Source organism: Doryrhamphus excisus, linkage group LG15, assembly GCF_037039965.1.
Source record: "Doryrhamphus excisus strain RoL-2023G ecotype Guam linkage group LG15, RoL_Dexc_Guam_v1.1, whole genome shotgun sequence".
NCBI lineage: Eukaryota > Metazoa > Chordata > Actinopteri > Syngnathiformes > Syngnathidae > Doryrhamphus > Doryrhamphus excisus.
Genome location: NC_136371.1, coordinates 1,902,164 through 1,924,341, shown reverse-complemented (window position 1 = coordinate 1,924,341; position 22,178 = coordinate 1,902,164). Strand labels below are relative to the sequence as shown.

The 22,178-nt window shown below is 43.5% G+C and overlaps 1 protein-coding gene across 2 annotated transcripts in view; it reads right to left on the bottom strand.

Annotated features, from left to right (window-relative positions):
* Positions 1–476: 476 nt before the first annotated feature.
* nckap5l (NCK-associated protein 5-like) overlaps positions 477–22,178 on the bottom strand; it is a 30,128-nt gene continuing 8,426 nt past the window's right edge. The window contains exons 1-13 of one of the 2 annotated variants that reach the window (XM_078796772.1): positions 18,294–18,424; positions 16,659–16,744; positions 11,000–11,140; positions 9,734–9,802; positions 9,627–9,665; positions 9,430–9,549; positions 8,005–8,097; positions 5,077–7,841; positions 4,865–4,994; positions 4,698–4,770; positions 1,959–2,231; positions 1,654–1,805; positions 477–1,460 (exon numbers count right to left, since the gene is read on the bottom strand). In XM_078796772.1, the coding sequence (XP_078652898.1) occupies positions 1,200–1,460; positions 1,654–1,805; positions 1,959–2,231; positions 4,698–4,770; positions 4,865–4,994; positions 5,077–7,841; positions 8,005–8,097; positions 9,430–9,549; positions 9,627–9,665; positions 9,734–9,802; positions 11,000–11,140 (4,116 nt within the window). In that variant the 5' untranslated portion in view covers positions 16,659–16,744; positions 18,294–18,424 and the 3' untranslated portion in view covers positions 477–1,199. Of the gene's footprint in view, positions 1,461–1,653; positions 1,806–1,958; positions 2,232–4,697; positions 4,771–4,864; positions 4,995–5,076; positions 7,842–8,004; positions 8,098–9,429; positions 9,550–9,626; positions 9,666–9,733; positions 9,803–10,999; positions 11,141–16,658; positions 16,745–18,293; positions 18,425–22,178 lie in introns of those variants that run through there. The other variant, XM_078796771.1, reaches the window with a different exon arrangement.

Here is a 22,178-nt window from a genome sequence, read left to right as displayed (position 1 = left end):
TAATAACGCGGTATACTTGGCTAGTATGTAATGGTTTGTTCTAACATGCTGAGCTAATAGCTAATAGTGATGCTAATAACGCGGTATACTTAGCTAGTATGTAATGTTATGTTCTAACATGCTGAGCTAATAGCTAATAGCGATGCTAATAACACGGTATACTTAGCTAGTATGTAATGTTATGTTCTAACATGCTGAGCTAATAGCTAATAGTGATGCTAATAACACGGTATACTTGGCTAGCATGTAATGTTTTGTTCTAACATGCTGAGCTAACAGCTAATAGTGATGCTAATAACACGGTATACTTAGCTAGTATGTAATGTTATGTTCTAACATGCTGAGCTAATAGCTAATAGTGATGCTAATAACACGGTATACTTGGCTAGCATGTAATGTTTTGTTCTAACATGCTGAGCTAACAGCTAATAGCGATGCTAATAACACGGTAAATGTACCTGAAAGTTGAGGCGCAGTTTTAAATGAAAACATTTTAATTATAAATTTGAAAAAACGGCAGTACGTACAGCGGATCATCTACGTATCATCTAGGCGGCGAACAACAACACATGTTGAAATTGAACAGAACCTAAAGCGAGGAGACTTCCATTTCACAGAAAGCTTACAAAAAAATGATGAGAATGATATACATTTGAAATAAATAAATAGAAATACATATTCATTGAATAGTGTAGCCATTTCTCTTAACTATGTTATTATTGCTGGTATATATTACCTTTTAAATGCATTATGATTTCAAACAGACATTTTTCTGACAACCTTCCGTGGTCGCAAAACAATACAACATGACCAAAATTTGTACACTAAAAATGTGACCGTTTTAAACAATAAAAAAATTAACATTCTTTTTTTCCTTTTTCGGAGTGCCACATCAAAAAAAAAACATGTGAACAGGAAGAGACCAGGATGAGAGAAAACAGACATGTTGCTCACTATCTAGCAGGATGCCACTTGTGCTATTTGCTAGCTTGGCCATGCGTTGGCGGTCCTGTACACATGAATCCAATTTGCACAGAGGTCAGCGACCTTCATTGGTGGTTTTGGCTTCACTTTGTAGGGAAATCCTGAGGAGAAGTCACATTGATCCTTGTTACTGAGAAACGGGCCACAAGGCGGCGTCATACAAGATAACTCCCAAGTTCCTGGATCAGGATTTAGAACGGGACCGGGTGTTTGCATCATCCTTGGCTGCCGCACGACGACAGACTGTCGTACAGAGAGTCGCTGAGAGACTCGGGCGTTTCCAGAACCTGTGGGCGGCTCGGGGAAAGCGCTTCCTCCGGCCGCTCTCTGAGCAGTTCCAGCCCGGATTCCCGGCTCATTTCAGGAACGCTGGGAGTGCGAGTCTTGCCCCTGCGGCTCATTCCCGACTGGGCCGGGACGGGCAAGCTGCCCGGGTCTCCCATGCGGCTGGAGGACGGACCACCAGCTTTCAAGCTCTTGACGAGGAGACAAGAAAGTATTTTGTGAGAAATGTATGAAATTAATATACTGCTGATTAATTATTTCACAGGGAGAGAGTACTCCTGTGTTCAATATTACATAATATGCGAGTGTGGGTTTAAATATGTAACTCCAGGAGGTATTTTTAGTACACGAGTGACGGATTAGTGCACATGAAAACGGACATACCGCTCTGAACGGCGTGCTGTAGGATACCACCTCCTCCTGCTCCTCCTCCACGGCCAGGTACACCTCTGCTGGTCCTGCTGGAGTCTTCAAATTGGGGAAGGTCCAAGTCTTGGAACGGGGAGAAAACATGTTGGCTCCATGAGCGTCTTTGTCTGCAGGGAGAGATATTAAACATGAAAAGTTGAATATTTAGCAGTAAAGTCGTCCTGTAATGTGGTTTCAAAAAATCCAAAAAATAAACAGGACAATAAATCATAATTAATGTCAGTAATTCCAATAATATCCAAAGAAATATTCCTGTGTACCTTCACGGACGAGGCCGGCTGGGCTTCTTCCGTCCATCTTGGATCCGTGCTGCACGGTAGGAATCGGCTGTTTGTGCGGCGTGTAGAACTCCTCCTGAGGCGTGGGCTCCCTGTCCAAAGTGCGGGCCCGTCGCCCGGCCCTCCCGGGGGAAGCCGAGGGGTGGTGCTCGGCTCTCGTCTTGGACAGGCCTCGCCCTGCCGCGCCGCTGCTGCAGTCGGGTAAAGGGAAGGTGCCGATGCCGCTGTCCAGCGTGTAGGTGGAAGCACCAGATCCTGCCAAAAAACCAGGAAGGGATAAATGGATTGTGTACTACAAAAATCCGAGTCCGGGAGGCCTCCCACAACCAAAAGTTATCCTTTCATTTGTTGCATCGGAATGGATTACTAATGTGGGCGATTCCACTCAAACGACATCCAACTCCATTGTAGCATTTTGGGAGTGAAACTTCATGTCTGGGCACGCCTCTACTTCAGAGTAGTACTACCGACCCTTCAGACGAGAGCTGTCCTACCTAGTAAGTAAGCATGACCTGATGAAGACCAGAACAATCCAGTTTCAAGTTCAAGATATACAACAAACTGGATGACTGTTTTTTAAGAAATATATTCATGAATAAATCATACAGGTTTGTGGTTGAATACGGCCTATTGCTAGTCCAAAAATGACAATATTTATGTTAATATTCACACATTTATTTTGCCCAAATGAAACATTTTCAAGCATGCAGATGGCTAAATTAAGTCATTTTCATTTATATATACATACATATGTATACACATACATACATATGTATACACATACATACATATGTATACACATACATACATACATATGTATACACATACATACATACATATGTATACACATACATACATACATACATACATACGTATACACATACATACATACATACATACATACATATGTATACACATACATACATACATACATACATATGTATACACATACATACATACATACATATGTATACACACACATACATACATACATACATACATATGTATACACATACATACATACATACATACATACATACATACATATGTATACACATACATACATACATACATACATACATACATACGTATACACACATATGTATACACATACATACATACATACATATGTATACACACACACACATACATACATATGTATACACACACATACATACATATGTATACACATACATACATACATACATACATATGTATACACATACATACATACATACATATGTATACACATACATACATACATACATATGTATACACATACATACATACATACATACATACATACATACATATGTATACACATACATACATACATACATACATATGTATACACATACATACATACATACGTATACACATACATACATACATACGTATACACATACATACGTATACACATACATACATACATACATACATATGTATACACATACATACATACATACATACATACATATGTATACACATACATACATACATACATACATACATACATACATACATATGTATACACATACATACATACATACATACATACATACATACATACATACATATGTATACACATACATACATACATACATACATACATACATACATACATACATACATATGTATACACATACATACATACATACATACATACATATGTATACACATACATACATACATACATACATACATACATATGTATACACATACATACATACATACATATGTATACACATACATACATACATACATATGTATACACATACATACATACATACATACATATGTATACACATACATACATACATACATACATACATACATATGTATACACATACATACATACATATGTATACACATACATACATACATACATATGTATACACATACATACATACATACATATGTATACACATACATACATACATACATACATATGTATACACATACATACATACATACATATGTATACACATACATACATACATATGTATACACATACATACATACATATATACACATACATACATACATATATACACATACATATATAAACATACATACATACATATACACACATACATATATTTCCATACATATGTATACACATACATACATACATACATATATATGTATACACATACATACATACATACATACATATATATGTATACACATACATACATACATACATACATACATACATACATGTATACACACACATACATACATACATATACATGTATAAACATACATACATACACATATATACACATACATATATTTCCATACATATGTATATACATACATATATATATATATACATACATACAAATATATATAAAATAATAAATACATGAGTATGGCATAGCATCATGTTTTTGAATGCATCTTCCGAATGCCTAACTATATTTGTATTTTACTTAATTTAGCCATCTGCATGCTTTAAAATGTTTAATATATATAATATTTATTATATATTATATATTTATTTCATACTCATTCATTTATTTTCTACGAGGGTCGCGGGGGGTGCTGGAGCCTATCCCAGCTGTCTTCGGGCGAGAGGCAGGGTGCTTAATGTGTGTATATATATGTAAGTATAGAAATAGATATTGCAAGTGTATATGTGAGATACATTAATGTAACATAGTATGCATGTCTGAAATAAATGAAGAAGAAGAATATGAATATGACTTTTTGTGTTACCTGCAAAATGTTGGGAGTGAACGGAATCGGTCAGGTTCTCGTCTGATGTGATCTTGCCGAGTCGATCGGATTGCTGCATGAGACATAACATATCATCATATAACATAATGATAACAATATTTTGTTAATAGTTTCCCATATTTTCATTTTCAGGTTTCAAAAAAAACCTTTTCTATGTCGTCCCCGCCGCCGGTGTGAGCGATGATGTCGCCGTGCTGACCGAAGAGCGGCCTGGAGGTCTTACAGTCGAAGGAGAGCCTCCTCTGGGGGATGCTGACGGGGTCTTTGCCATCCACTCTGCAGTCGGGAATGCCAAACATTTGGAATTAGGAACAAAACCAGAACATTCCAGAAGGTTCCAGCCTAACGAGGTCTTCACCTGTTCAGCAGCTGTTGCATGAAGTTGTCCGAGCGTCCGCCCCTGTACATGACGGCCAGCTGCCCCTGGGCCTGGTCCATCACCACCTCGCACGAGTGACCCCTCCCCGACCTCTCCACGTACGCCCGCTCTTCCTCCAACGCCCTCCTCAGTCCCTCCGCCTTCTCCATCAGCGTGGAGATGTTCAGACCTTCCACGCCTTCCTTACACCTGCTGGCCATTTTGACAGAGTCCTTGCCCACCGAGGGGATGTTGATCTTCCACTCCCTTTTCTCGTCTTTCGCTTTGGGGGCGTCGGCTTTGCGACTCAGCGCGGGCAGCTTGCTCTTCTTGCGTCCGAACCAGCTGGCGATGCCGTTGGACGCCTTCTGCTTTACCTCGCCGCCCTGGCTGAGACCTCGGTCCTGCTCTTGGAGCTTCAGCATGTTCTCCTCGATGCCCTTCATCACTTTCTGCTCGATGGCTGACTGCGGGCTGGGAACCGGTGGCGGTTGCGGCGGCGGCGGCTTTTCCAACTCCGATGCGGGAGGTCTTGGAGGAGGCGGCGGGAGGCTATCTCCGTACATGGGATTCTTTTTCCCTTTGCCGCCGATCTTGGTTCGCTCCTCCGACTTGGAGGAGTAACGAGGGGCGTCTGGAGGTTTCCCTGCTCTGTGGACCGACGGACCCTGGCAAGGTTTGGACGGGGACTTGGGGGGGATTTTGTTGGGGCTGTTGCCGCTTTTGGGATTATAGGCGAGATTCAGCGATCCGGGACACTTTATGTTATTGCGCAATACCTGCGGAGCGTCGGCGTTGGGCGACGCTACGCCTATTCTGCTCTTGGAACATTCCGTTTTACCGACACAAACACCAGACGACGGAGATTTGACACCTTGCTCCTGAAGCTGAGAGGAACCCGGGTACTTCAAGCCCCCGCCGGGACCTCTGGGTTTCCCATCCAAAGAGTCGGTGTACTTGGAATGTCTCTGCTCCTCTTTGTGGAGCTCCACAGGCCTCTCGGAGGTCTTACTTTTCTCCTCGGCGGCCTCGTTGCTAGCATCTACAGGTTTGAACCCCGCTTGCAAGTCCTCGGAGCTCCTCAGCTTTCCCAGTGCAGCCAGTCTGTCCTTGAAGGCGTGGTGACTGGAATCGGCCTGAGACCTTGTCGGGCCGGGCGCAGGCCTCTTGGGAATGGAAGATGAGTCACTTCTTCTGGTTGGCGGCGGTGGCGGCGGCGTTTTGGCAACCTCACAGTTCTCTACGGCGACCTCCTCTCGGGTTTGTGAGGAGCTGAGCTTAGCGTTAGCGAGCGGCAAAGAGTCGGGGAGGCCGTGATGGTTCACCCACACCAGACTGTCTTCGTCGTCTTCATCGTCTGACGTCAACTCGAACGAAGACGACGATGACTGCTTTCGCTGAGGGAATGTCGTGAGGACGCTCTCCGGAAGCGATTTCACCAGCTTCCTTTCGCCGACGTTTGTTTTTGGTTGCGATGGAAGAGTGGTTCGTTTCTCCTGAGCGTGAGTGGACTCCTGCTCTCGGGAGCTCGTGGACAAATCGCCGATGTTTTCGTAGTGTGGAATACTCTGGGAAGCTTTGGGAGAAGATACGGATGAGGGCGCGGCCATCTTGGAGGGAGCGCCAGGTTTGGGTGCGGAGAAGCTGCTGTAGGTGTCGTCGACTTTAGCAGGCGGGGTGGAGGAGGCGTCTTGGGACTGCGGCGGCGACGTCGGCGCAGAGTGCGTGGCAGGGTAAGATTCCGACCTGGTGGGCGGGGGCGGCGGCTGCCTGCACCGCTCGGTGGTCGTGGCTCTACGGGTGGGAACGGGGGAGTGGTACACCTCGTAGTTGTTGGTGCGACACGGGATCCTGGAGCTGCGGGTGAGTTGGGGGCTGAGACGGACGGCGGGGCTCGAACCCTGACACTTCTCCCCTATGGACGGGATCTTCAAGAGCTTGAGAAGTTTGGACGGCGAGTTGATGGCGGCGGCTTTTACGTCGCTGAGGCAGGAGGGGCTCGGGCTGACCGAGGCACCGGCTCTCACATCGGGGGCCTCCGGATCTGCTTCTTCCTTCTCGGGGACGGCGTCCTTGCCGCCCGTGGAGGACAGAGGGACTTCACTTGACTCCCGGTCGGGGACGGGGACGGGGGCGGCTTCTGAACTAGACACATGTGGGACGGGAAAGAAATCGGTGAGTTCTTCACTGGTCTGCTTCTGCTCCACTTCCTCCCGATTGGGGTTGCCATCGGCGACGGCCTGTGACTGCTGGGTGTCGTTCTTCGACGGTACGACGGCGATCGATTCCGCTGTTCGTCTCTTACTGTGACATTCGTTCATAGCGGCCCCGGGAGCACCGTGGCTCTGGGCGGCGCCCGGGGGAGCGCAGGGGTGGGCGCATGGCTTCGGAGTTGCGTCTGGGCTCCTTTTGCAGTGTAAACAGCAGCCGTTGCCGCCCTCGCACTTCGCCGCCGCGTCGCCGTTGACATGTTGGAGTGCGTCGGCGTCAGACTGGGAGCAGTGGCAGTGCGTGCGGTGGGATTTGGACTGCAGCGGGTCCGTTGAGGCGAGAACGGCCTCCGTGGACATGAGCACCTGGCTGTAGTCGCAGAAAGACAAGCTCGAAGTGGCCGGGTGGAACTTGAGAGGGTCCGTCTCCTCCATCTTACGCAGGACCTCGAGGATGTGTGCTTTCTTTTTAAAGAACGGAGAAAGCGCCTCCATGGAGGAGGCGGCGGGGCCCCGGGGGCCCGGGGAGGAGTGTTGAGTGGGGTAGCCGTTTCCCTTTGAACAGAAGGAGAATTCTATCAGCATCGATAACGCTCCTTTAACTGCACGCATACGGGAAAGATTAGCGACACGGGCTATTTTTAGAAACAATACTGGAGCAAATGTCAGACTTCCGGTTGTTATGTCGTCACGTTTCGGTCTGCCAATCAATCATCACCTTGGCTTGTGCTTCAGTCTGAGCAGCCTCCAAATGCTTGGCAGGGTCATTGTGCAGCTGTGCATTGTAGTCTGGGAGGGGTCCCGCTTGGACCTGCAACCACAGACTCATGAGGCAGGCATTGTATATACGCTACAAACGATTGTATACACAACTTAAACAACCACCGCAGAAAAGGAGATGATAGTAATGGTAATGGTAATGGTAATGGTTTTATTTCATTTCAACATGCATCAGATTACAATTGAATGCATCCCATAATCAGTTCCCAGTTCCACATGTCCAAAAGGAGTAGGAAGAAGCAAAGCTTATTAAATCCTACCCCTCCATCTGGTACTTTTACAATCAGTAACTGTTACATTTGTTCACTTCCTGCTTTCCTAATATAGTTTTAAGTTTTTTTTGTCACGTACCGAAGTATGAGGTGATATAACCATACAATGACATAAAAGTTAATTTTTTTATTTAAAAAAAATTTCATTTTTGTCACGTACCAAAGCACAACGTGATATGACCATACAATGACATAAAAGTAAAAAAACTTTTTTTTTTGTCACGTACCAAGTATATAAATTTATAAATTTATAAAAAATTTTTTTCATTTTTGTCACATACCGAAGTACAAGGTGATATGACCATCCAATGACATAAAAGTTAATTTTTTTATTAAAAAAAAATTTCATTTTTGTCACGTACCAAAGCACAACGTGATATGACCATACAATGACAAAAGTAAAAAAACTTTTTTTTTTTGTCACGTACCAAGTACAAGGTAATATGACCATACAATCACATAAAAGTTAAAAAAAAAAAATTAAAAAAAACATTTTTTTTCATTTTTGTCACGTACCAAAGTACATGGTAATATGACCATACAATGACATAAAAGTTAAAAAAAAAATTTAAAAAAAACATTTTTTTTCATTTTCGTCACGTACCAAAGTACATGGTAATATGACCATACAATGACATAAAAGTTTTTTGTTTTTTTTTATAAAAAAATTTTTTTTTCCCATTTTTGTCACGTACCAAAGTACTCGGTGATATGAGCATCCAATGCCATAATGGGTACCATAGTAAGTGTCAATATAGTGATATATATAGCACATCATGACTGGTTCAAGACTCTTCATCCTTGTATTTAGCAAACATCAACTGCTTGTATTGTTTCTTGAATTGGCTCATCGTTGTGCATTGTTTGATTTCCTTACTCAATCCATTCCATAGTTTGATTCCACATACTGAAATGCTATGGCTAGCATAACGTAGTCCTAGCATAGAAGTGTTTCAAATGTACTTCTTCCCTGAGATCATATTTCTCCTCTCTTGTAGAGAAGTATTGGATGACATTTTTAGCTAATTGGATATTTTTAGCCTTATGCATTATTTTACAAGATGGTTTATGGCGGCGATTAGAAGAGTCACCTGGTAGTGAGCCGTGGAATGATTGGGCAGCTTCTGTTGAAAAAGTTCACAAAGTGCTCGGTTCTGTCGCTCCAGGTCAAACACCAACATCTTCAACTTGATGCACTCTTCCCTCAGATCCTGTTCATTAAAATAAAAACACACAGAACCGTCACACACTTTGATGCTAATGCTAATGTTACTGTACTGTTTATTACCTTCTGATTTAGCAGAGCTTGAACCACGTGGTTTGCCACCTGAAAACAAAAACATAATTTTTGTACTTTTGCTGATTGACTGTTACATTTCTTTGTCAGGAACTCACCTCATCCAAGCATCTCTCGTAAGCTTCTCTCTGACTCTCATTGGCCAGCATCAGGGCTGAATTTTCCGCCTGTGTGGGAGAGAAATCATCCAACTTTGAATAATCATCATCTATCAGACGTGATTGTGTACAATTTAAAATTAAAATATGATGTCATATGCAAAAAAAAACACGCAAGATCTTAAAGTGGACCCATTGTGCTCATTTTTCAAGCCTTTGTATTGAGTTGTGGACTCCTATAGAGCAGCTACACACAATAGCTTTTTAGATTTTGTAGAATCTGCACCTATTCCAGCCGTATTTCCTTGGATTTGTGCTTCCTTCATTTATTCAGCCTTTGTATTGAGTTGTGGACTCCTATAGAGCAGCTACACACAATAACTTTTTAGATTTTGGAGAATCTGCACCTATTCCAGTTGTACTTCCTTGGATTTGTGCTTCCCTAATTTATTCCGCCTTTGTATCAAGTTGTGGACTCCTATAGAGCAGCTACACACAATAGCTTTTTACCTTTTGGAGAATCTGCACCTATTCCAGTTGTACTTCCTTGGATTTGTGCTTCCTTAAATTTATTCCGCCTCCCAGCATGCCCACTCTGCTGTGATTGTCTACACGCCCAGAGTGCTTGCTAACTATAAACCATATAAGGAAGTCCGTCCCTCTGTGACATCACAAAGGCTCGGTTTTACCACGCCTTCTGAAACAGAGCGTTTTGAGCCATCCCAAAACTTTTTCCAGGGCTCACTTCCAAATTCCTAAACCTCATTATTTTAAACTTTGGTATCATTTAATACAACATTCTAAATACATTTATAGGTCAGAAAAGTGGAAAAAGCATAATAGGTCCTTTTTAACAATATTGAAAATTGAAATAAAATACCCTTCCTGTTACTTTTTCTCACAATTTTCATAGAAATATAGCCGAGAGGGCCCCAACATCAGAATATGCTGCAAGCATTACATCCCGTCCGCTTCCCTTCCCGCTTTGAGTATGTAAATACGTCCCTCATGACATACAGCTGTGAGCGACAGCCATGATGGGCGGTTCCTTTATTCAGGCCGAACAAAAACGTATGAAAATCTTTATTCGGTTTAACTTGTAATTGTGAAAAATGTATCCTCTGAAATATGTGTTCGTTTAAATCCACTATCGATTACATGTCGAAAACATGGAACCTTGAGCCCGCTGCTTAGAATCCCGACCATAGCAGGAACTTCATAGCAGGAAATGTTCAAATAACTTATTGGACTGCGCCTTTTCTTCACCTCCAGCTCTTTCAGCCGGTCCATGAGCTCGCTGCTGTTGTCCTCCAGGTACGACTCCACGTCGGCCTCCTCCCCCTCCTCGTCGGAGCCAAAGTCCTCATCACACATTCTCTGCTGCGTCTCATCAGACATCGTTCTCATCTGGAACACACATATGGGAATTATATGTTCAATTAAATACAGTATACAAAAATAAAAATGTCAATTGAAAGCTAACACTCAGTCCTTTGTTCTGTAAGAAGGTCAACAAAAAGGCTGAGCGTGGCCTGTTTCACATCAGACGGCGTGACATTGTTATCAGCGTCATCAACTAACTGACACCAGCATCACTCAATCGCTTTTTGGGTGTCTACACGCAAGCAAAGTCTGGCGCTTTTTTTTTTTTTAAATGGCCTCCACATGACCGCCTTAAATAGTCCCGCAGTGTGTGACACGCTCACTGGATTGCATTGATAAGCCTCGTCTTCCTCTCTTTTAGCAGATTCAAACTCTTTTCTGAGCCTCCATGTCTGCAGGGCGTCCCAACCAGCAGGCTGGCATAAGACAGGCCGCAGGAAGTAGGTGAGTCCGTGTGTACACAGATCCAACGTCACACCTCGAGGAGTCATTAGAGCGGATGAGGAGAGTCTTGATACCGCGGGCGGGGGCCGGGGGCCGGGGGCCAATCAGGGAGTGGCACAGTTTCTAGTCGGGTTAAACCTGACTTGGACAGCTGACACACAAACCAACTGGTCTAAATAAAAGACCGCCAGAAGGAAGTCATACAGTGTCTATATTTGCTCTTTTTGGAAGAAAATGGAATGTCAATATTGGGGATGGGTGTTTGGCTAAATATCCGCAAATAACCGTGGGGAATATGACAAAGCAATCAAATTATTTTCATTTTTTTTAGTTGGAAAAATATCTCACTGAATGTTTTGAAATGACATATCGATGTAACTAGACCATAGAAAATATGTTTTTAATATTAGAGCCCTGTAGAAATGAAATAACACCCCTATAGTCAACTTTAAACACATCCATTTTGGCTGTTTGGACAGCGCTAACCACTCCACCACCATATTATGAAATAGTAAATATATAATCAGAGAAAATAAGCCATTTAAGACATAAATATGATTGTGTGTGTTACAATAAATGTCTTCCAGACATGCAGACAGGAAGTGACATCAGGGATTCTGAGCCCGTGTTATTATTATGATTATTATTTTCATTTTTTTGTTGGAAAAATATCTCACTGAATGTTTTGAAATGACATATCATTGTAACTAGACCATGGAAAAGATGTTTTTAATATTAGAGCCCTGTAGAAATGACATAACACCCCTATAGTCAACTTTAAACATCCATTTTGGATGCAGCTTTTTCTCATTAGCGTCGTGCAGGTTATGCTGGAGTCTATCACAGCTGATTTCGGGCAAGAGGCGGGGGGGTCGCCAGCCGGCCAATCACAGAGCACATATAGACAAATAACTATTCACACTCACATTCATACCTATGGACAATTTAGAATCGGAATACCCGGAGAAAAGCCATGCACAAGCGGAGAATCGAACCCAGGTCTTGGCTGTGTGGGCCAGCGCTAACCACTCGCACACCGTGCGGCCCCTTTCACTCATATTATAAAATAGTAAATATATAATCAGAGAAAATAAGCCATTTAAGACATAAATATGATTGTGTGTGTTACAATAAATGTCTTCCAGACATGCAGACAGGAAGTGACATCAGGGATTCTGAGCCCATGTTATTATTATGATTATTATTCTCATTGTTACTATGTTATTATTGTGCCTGTTGTGAGATAATTCAAATTTTCCCTTGAGGACATGACTTAATAAAGTGAATTTATGATCAGAATTGTAGTCATTTTGGGTTAAGTTCTTATATAAATTATAACGCTGAGTCATTTTCCCTCAACCACTCTTTCACCATGGAGCCCCATAAATCCTGGCATTGTCACTTTGCAATTTATCCAAGCCATTAGGGAAGAAAAAATGCATTGATGGAAAAACACGATCCATTGAGTATGTTCCGGTCATTATCTGACTTCATTTCCAAAACATTTGTAAAACCTAAACTTGAGCAAATAAAACAAGCTAGGTCAATCTGGACTCATCAGACCACATGACCGTATTCCGTCGCTGTGTAGTCCAATCTTCTAGCTGTAATCTCTCTGGTCTTTTCCTCTTAAGTCTGTTAAGACCCACTCTTGAGGGTTTTATTCACAGTGAAATCAAAAAGAATGCACTTCATTTTGCATCAAAGCTGCGAGGACTAGCGTTGATGTTTCCAACAATATTTTTCCCCAAGTTCAATTTGACATTCCCATCCCTGCAAATGTATTCATCCATCCATCTTCTATGGGTTGTGGGTATGCTGGAGCCTATGCCAGCTGTCTTCAGGCGAGACGCGGGGTACACCCTGGACTGGTGGCCAACCAATCACAGGGCACATATAGACAAACAACCATTCACACTCACATTCATGTTTTTGGAATGTGGGAGGAAACCGGAGTACCCGGAGAAAACCCACACATGCACAGGGAGAACATGCAAACTCCACACAGAGATGGCCGAGGATGAGGATGGGATTGAACTCGGGTCTCCTAGCTGTGAGGACTGCGTGCTAACCACTCGACGGCCATGGACAATTTGGAGTTGCCAATTAACATAGCATGTTTTTGGAATGTGGGAGGAAACCGGAGTACCCGGAGAAAACATCCAAACTCCACACAAGCCGAGAATCGAACCCAGGTCTTCCCGATCTCACTAGTCACTACGTATTCATATAAACTCTAAAAATGGAGTCTCACAATGCCATACAAGCCCAGAGTGCTTGCTAACTATAAACCATACAAGGAAGTCTGTCCCTCTGTGACATCACAAAGGCTTGGTTTTACCACGCCTTCTGAAACAGAGCGTTTTGAGCTATCCCAACTTTCTTTCTTTCATTTCATTCCAAATGCCTAAACCTCATTATCTGAAAGTTTGGCATCGTTTATCACAAGAATACAACATTCTAACTACATTTATAGGTCAGAAAAGTTGAAAAAGCATAGTAGGTCCCCTTTAAGAATATTGAAAATTGAGATAAAATACCCTTTTTTCCTCACAATTTTCATAGAAATATAGCTGCAGAGAGAACCCCCAACATCAGAATATGCTGCAAACATTACAACCCGCCCTCGCTTTGAGTACGTAAATCCGCCCCTCATAACATACAGCAGGTCTTCCCGATCTCACCAGTCCCTGCGTATTCATATCAACTCTAAAAAATGGGGTCTCGATCTACCCACAACAACACAATGCCATGCTAAAGTAAGCCTGACACACTCAAATCAACACGTCTCAGTTATGATTAGGAACCCCAAAAGCTGATGTTGTCACCAGCTGTAGAGTCTGGCTTCTTTGTCGTGAATAACTATTTTATTGCCTCGTTAACAAGTAGCGAGGCGTTACATGCTGGAGTTCAACTCCTGTGGAGAGGATAATTGTTCTACTGTATACTTAAACACACAGAGAAGGTAGTGTGTATGCTTACATTGTACATGATTATCCCTTGACTGCCATAAACGGCGAACAGTACCAAATCTGTCTGTAATCATTCCCAACCAACAAATGCATTATTAATTCCATTTCAATAACATTCAATAAAAGCGTAGATAAAGAGCCTCTGTAGACGTATAGCAGCCATACAGTAGACGCATGCACGAGTCCAAGACCGGCTTCACGAAGGGTTCAAACTCTTTCACCGTGTAACCAGAGATGTTTGAAGGGTCTTTCCAGGAAGATTATTGAATACGGGCTGCATAACCCCCACCGACCAACCTGACTGCTAACCAGAGGGTCAATTTTGCATTGAGTGCAATCCCAACAAACACGGCCAGGAAACCTAAAAGAAGGACCGGTTATGGCGGACGGGTGGTTAATTGTGCTGAAGGAAGGTACGGTAGAACTGGACTGGTGTGACAGGACCATCGGTGCCGCAGAGAACCCTCTACTATGCTGCGATGATTGATGATTGGCGACCATGGCGACTTACTTTGGACTCTTAAGAAAAACAATCAGACTGCACTTCCGGAATAACAAACAAAAAAAGACCGTGTAAATATATTTATACTGTTTATTCTGTATATGTTGTATTTTCATTTTTTAATAGATGTGTCTGCACCTACTTCACCAAAACAAATTCCTAGTATTGTTTTCTTAATTTATTTCAGACATGCATACTATGTTACATTATTCTTTCTCACATATACACTTACAATATCTATTTATATATATATATATACACACATATACATACACACATATATATATATATACACACATACAACACCTCATGTCTGAAAAGGAGCAGGAAGAAGCAAAGCTTATTAAATCCTACCCCTTCTCCACGATTTTTTCCACACATATAATCACAGAATCATACATAAGACAAAACAACAAAAGAAGAGTGGGAACATCGGACACCCCAGCAAAACCCCAGGACATTGGTGAAGCACACCACCAACCCACCTGACCCCGACCCCCCCCTAGCCCCTGAGCGCACCCACCGAGTGCCCCAGCCCCCCAGAAGTCCCCGAACACCCCACTGCCCTCCAATAAGATGCCATTTTGGCTGGACTCACAATTATGTGTGATTATCTGGCAATAAACAATTTCTGAAACCATTTCTGGTAAAAAAAAAAAGACCAAATCAGATGTGGCCAAAAGTAAACAAAGAGCGACGAGGCATCACGTTCGCAGCTTCACCTTGCAAATCGCTTAAACAAAGCGGATCAGATCATGTGTTTGCCTCTCAGCCAAGTCAGCATGTGTTGCCTTTGTTGGCCCTAAAATGACTCTAATGGATACCTGAACATGAAGAACGCGAGCGGCCGGGACGCTGATGTGCATTCATCTTCAGACAAACAAAGTGCAACTCGACACCAGAGGAAGACGTGTACCGTAAAAGCATCAGCGGAGAGTCCTTTAAAAACCAGTTAGCCGGCAGCAACAGACCACAAAGGGCGGTTTAACTTTTCGTGGGTGTGTGTGTCACTGACACAGAACCAGAGTTTTTTTGTTTTTTTTTTAATTCTCTGATGATGAGCACCGGATGACAAGTCACGTGTTGTCATCTCTGGCTCATTTTTTTTTGGGAAAAAACTTCAGTATTATGGACATTCAAATACATTCATTTTCTACCGCTTATCCTCACGAGGGTCGCCGGGGTGCTGGAGCCTATCCCAGCTGTCTTTGGGCGAGAGGCGGGGTACACCCTGGACTGGTGGCCAGCCAATCACAGGACACATATAGACAAACAACCATTCACACTCACATTAATACCTATGGACAATTTGGAGTGGCCAAATCAATTAACCGAGCATGTTTTTGGAATGTTTTTGGAATGTGGGAGGAAACCGGAGTACCCGCATGCACGGGGAGAACATGCAAACTCCACACAGAGATGGCCGAGGGTGGAATCGAACCCTGGTCTCCTAGCTGTGAGGTCTGCGTGCTAACCACTGGACCGCCGTGAATCACTATTACATTCTAACATGGACTGGCTTCTCCCAATTCAATCAATAACCAATCAATGGATAAAAAAAATGCCCTTCGGTCATGTCATGTGACCGTTTCAATCAGGACATTTCTTCAACAGACGTACTAACCTGTGGTTTCACCTCTCGTTTTGACCTGTGATGAGGATTCACGCTCCCGTCAGGCACCTCGATTCTCCAAAGACAAAACCAAGGAACTGAGAAGGAAAATAAAAAACCATTGTTATTTCAGGCATGTGACATAACGACATCTCCGTTATTACGTTATAGGTCACTCCGAGCTTGACCTTGGTAGGCCGTGCTCCACCAGTGAGAAGGACACTTCCTCTCCTCAAATGAATAATTCAGTAAGTAATTCAATAAGATAAGATCTCCTTTTTTTAGGGTTGAATGTGACATTTTTCCACGTATGCGAGATGTTCATCGCCCTGTTATACGTAGTCCTTAAATGGGACATGGCGTCTGCTGCTGCATTTCAGTCTCATCAGCCCTGATTTGTTTGGGCAGCAAGCTAGCGCCTTAACTCCTCCTTTTCCAATAGCTGTCTGCTTGGAAGCGGTGCTTGATCCTTGGAGATCATGTCCAAACTGAAATGGGATTAGAGGTGTGAAGCATCTGCCCTCCCGGTCTGAGTCTTTATATTGCACGAGCGGATATACGTATCTGGGCTGGTTTCTCGCTACCAAAAAGAAGACGCCGATTTATGATCCGTGTCAAGGGGGGGACTCCATCACAAAGGCGCCGACCCCCCCACTCCAAAAACCAAAAGAGAGACCTCATTGACTGCAACACTGATTATGAATCAAAATGAAATATTGAGGAAGAGTTGGCAGACTGGGATGAGCAGCTGAGTTTCACGGAATGAGGGCAAGCCCGAGGGAAAAAAAAAATAAAAAGTGGGAAGAAATACACAAAAGCTTCTTAAATCATGTCGGTCGCACTTGGGGATTTGGTGCAGGCTGGCGAGGGGGTTAAGATACTGGAAGTCAAATGCCATGGTTTCAGTGAACGCATCTTCTAAGTGTATGTCAACAATGCAACACAAATATGAACCTCCAAACTAAATTAGGAAAAAAAATAAAAATGTAGGCCAAAGTCAGTCGCTTTACTTCCCCAACCATTGTCTGCGTGCTGAAGTTTACCATGAACATCAAAGAGCTGTGGAAATATGGGGGGGGGGGGGACAGAATCAGGCTGCTGGGGGTCCCTCTGCAGTGCTTCCTGTCTGATGTTTGGCTGCATGAACCGAGACGAATCGTACACAAGCAATATTTGGGGTAGTGAAGAGGGGGGGTGGGGAGGAAGGGAGCTCCTTTTCCCAAAAGGGTCTGAAAAGGTTGGATGTTGGCCATGTACGACTGGGAATGGGAATCTTACATCTCAGACTATCTCCATCATACTCACGGTGGGGGGAAGAGCATCACAGACACCGCCAGGTATCACGCCATCTCTGGTGATACCTTTTGTTTTTGTTTACACACACACACACACACATATACACACATATATACACTCTTCAAAGGAGACGCCTCCGCTGCCTGTCAGATTTCCAATGCTTTGTTCACATATACTCCAACCAAAACCAGTCCAGGCCAAAAACACAACATGGTTGCTGCTACAGCGCCGAAAAGCTACAAGCGTGCAGCCATCAAAGCAACTCAGCTCTGTTCAGACGTTTCTTTGATTGTATTTCAAAGTGAAGACATTCGTAAAACGTGGTCATGCGGCTCCAAATGTGCATCTCACCTTGGCGCTGGTTTGTTCTCTGTCATCTAGTCAGCAGGGGTCTCCTCCCAGCAGCATGGTATTATAAGGCACCAAAAGAGAGAGAGTGCTGGATACAGCCTTACATTTCTGTGATTCAATTATTTTTTCTCCCCCCCCCTCCCTCAGTCCGTCCCCCTCAATAGCTGCAGCAAGGAAGCCGTTTTTTTTTTTTATCTACGCCGCGGCTAGGACGGCGTCGTCCTTGGGCACGAGCGGCGTGCATGCGTCTGCAGAGACTGCCATGTCTCCCATTGTTCCCGGACAAGCGAGGGAAGCTTCCTCGTCCAGCAGACCCTGCCTACTACAACAGCTGTGGACCAGCCCCCCACCTCCTTGGCTCGGCCCCTTGCGACTCCTGCCTCTGCCTGTGCTGCTAAACATTAACCCTGCAACTGCTGGTTCGGGCCAACCAAGAGCAGAAGGGGGTTGTGTCGCTTGGCTGAGACCCCTCCATTGCAGAGCACAAAGGAACATTAGAGAGGGAATGGAGAAAAGATACCAGACGAGCAGTACAGCACAGAATGAGTGAAGGGGGGGGTGTAGCTCTGTGCTAAGAGGATTGTCTCTCTTGATCACTTTTTGATCGATGTCGATCCGTGCAGAAAGTCAACGTTAAAGAAAGGTTGCTAACTGACCTGCTGCTTTGTTCAAATGCTCCAAATAGTTTCCAAATAGGCGGCTAACTGTTCTAAAGGCTCATCATTTTTATATTATGGTTTCTTCTTAAGCTAGTGGAGGCTTGGTCATTAATAACGCCGCATCACATGACAGGCTGAACCGTGTCTACCGCCACCGCAACAAGAAGAAAGCACCGTTTTCACCAGACAACATAACCGTATGAAGTACTTTGGTTCATTCATTCATTCGTTTTCTACCGCTTTTTCCTCACCAGGGTCGAGGGGGTGCTGGAGCCTATCCCAGCTGTCTTCGGGCGAGAGGCGAGGTACACCCTGGACTGGACAAACAACCATTCACACTCACATTCATACCTATGGACAATTTGGAGTGGCCAATTAACCTAGCATGTTTTTGGAATGTGGGAGGAAACCGGAGTACTTGGAGAAAAACATGCAAAACTGCAAAACTCCACACAGAAATGGCCGAGGGTGGGATTGAACTCGGGTCTCCTAGCTGTGAGGACTGCGTGCTAACCACTCGACCGCCGTGCAGCCCATAACCAGCACAATCATTCCTAATAAAAAAAAAAAACACATCACTTCCTGTCCGCCTGCACTCCGTTCCCCTTGGGAGCACATTAATAGCAACATGTATGTCTTTAATGGCTTATTTACTCTTTTTATGGCGATTATATTGGGCAATGTAAGTGTAAAGGTGACTATAGGGGTGTTAGTTCATGTCTACAGAGCTCTAATAAAGTTTTTCTATGCTTTAACTACTAAAATATTCCATATATATAAAAAAAAGAATCCTGTACTTTTTTATTTTTAATTAATTGGTTTGGAACCAATTAATTGTGAGAACCCCCCCCCCACGATTTCTGTTTACATTGTGCCTTTTTGCTGTATTTTTAGTTTAATTTTATTTCTACAACATGCAGCAGGCCAATAAGAAACGAGTCTCAGGGTATATTAATGGCCCCCAAGCTACACTTTGGACACCCCTGCACTTGATGAACACAAATGTTGGACAATTGTGTGCTTCCAACTATAAAGGAAGACGTGAGTTTGGTTCTCCCAAATGGAGAACCGTGGATGCTGTCATTTGGACACCAACTCGCCAATTAACCTAGCATGTTTTTGGAATGTGGGAGGAAACCGGAGTACCCGGAGAAAACCCACGCATGCACGGGGAGAACATGCAAATGCCACACAGAGATGGCCGAGGGTGGAATTGAACCCTGGTCTCCTAACTGTGAGGTCCACTCGACCGCCGTGCCGCCCCTACTTTGGTCCAATTGGCCCTAATTAAGCAGACATGAGTCATGACCTGACATTACATTGACATTACACCAAAGCAGACTTCCCATAGTCTAAATCAGACACCCTCGGGCACATCACATGATCATGTCGCTTGTTTCATGCCATTGTCATTCAGACCGCACCAAAACAGTCAACGCAGTCTGGCCAGTAGAGAAAGCGTCCCAGATTCAATGAGTGGGTTTCAACAATGTCCACGCAGATTTAGCCCATGTGGCTAGGTCAAAATATTGAAAGCCTAACAAGACCAGTGACCTGACCAGTATGCCTGGGTCAAACAACGCTTAACGACTACAGAATTGCCAGATGTTAGTACTATCCTCTAACGACCAACACAGTTTTACTATAGAAATAAGTACTGTGGGATAATACTATAGAAATGTAACTTTCCAGCTTTTATGGAAAATACTGGATGGAGATTTACTGAAAATGATTCATCCTGGCTGTCCGGTTACCTGTGTCTGTGAACAGACACATACTGTATGATGTCCAAATACTTTTGAGCCCCTGGATCTGCCCAAAGTGTCGATAATTCCTAACTGGTAAATGTCATATTTTCATGAAACCTCCTGAAATTAAGCTAACCACACATCTGGTCAACTATTGGGCTTGTTAGCCTACTTTATAGCATGGTCCGTCCATCCAACCGTCCATCCATGTCGCTTATCCTCACTAGGGTCGCATGGGGGTACAGTATGCTGGAGTCTATCCCAGCTATCTTCAGGCGAGAGGCGGGGTCCACCCTGGACTGGTGGCCAAAACAACCATTCACACTCCTATAACCTATAGACAATTCGGAGTAGTCAATTAACCTAGCATGTTTTTGGAATGTGGGAGGAAACCGGAGTACCCGGAGAAAACCCACAAACGGGGAGAACATGCAAACTCCACACAGAGATGGCCGAGGGTGGGATTGAATTCGGGATGAAACCGGAGTACCCGGTGAAAACCTCTGAACGAGTCGTATACAGACAGAAAATAATGTTCTACAATCCGACCAATCAGTGCAAGGATTTTTATGAATGTGAGTGTGAATGGTTGTTTGTCTATATCAAATACCGTCCTGAGGATAAGCGGTATAGAAAAATGGATGGATGGACTACTCCCATCAGAGAAAGATGTTGTTTATCTCCATTTGCAAGATGCTGTGCTGTAAATAAATGAATTATGACTCTTGGATTACAGTTTCAGAGCATATAAGACAAAGCCCTTCGTCATCGGATTCTGGGAAGAATGAACATATATTGGTCCGTCTTTTAAATGTTTGGTTTTCTCCATCAACTTTTTGAGCAAGCCATGGTTCTATTCGAAGAGTAGCGGCATCGGAAATGGATGGATGGTTGGTTCCTGGCAAGTAAACATACAACCATTCATTGGCTTGGTTTTTAACCGTAAAAACAGGAGTAAAGAATTGGTCACGGATCTGTAAGGGGCCATCACTGGGTCCGGTCCGAGATCAGTCATTTGGTGATGGCTGCTCTAATGTTTTTATGAGCGAAGTAAACATACAATTTCATTGGCTTGGTTTTTAACCGTAAAAACAGGAGTAAAGAATTGGTCACAGGTTGGTAAAGGACCATCACTGGGTCCGGTCCGAGATCCGTCATTTGGTGATGGCTGCTCTAATGTTTTTACGAGCGATTCGTTCATATATTCTACATCTGTGAATGGCTTCCTCTTGCTTACGAGGACTTGCAATGAGTCCTTACCATACTGTTAAATGACAGGTTATGGTTGTCTTATTTAGTGTGCTGAAGATGACTGCAATGATAACATATGATGTATGCAAGGTTGCAAGGTCATAGCACAGTAATACCGATAAAAAAGCACCACCTTATTAAGTTGTGTAAATGTACTGATCACAAACGTAAAGCCTTGCCAAGCAAGTATGCAACACAGCAGCCCTGCAATAACTTGAAAGGAGTGA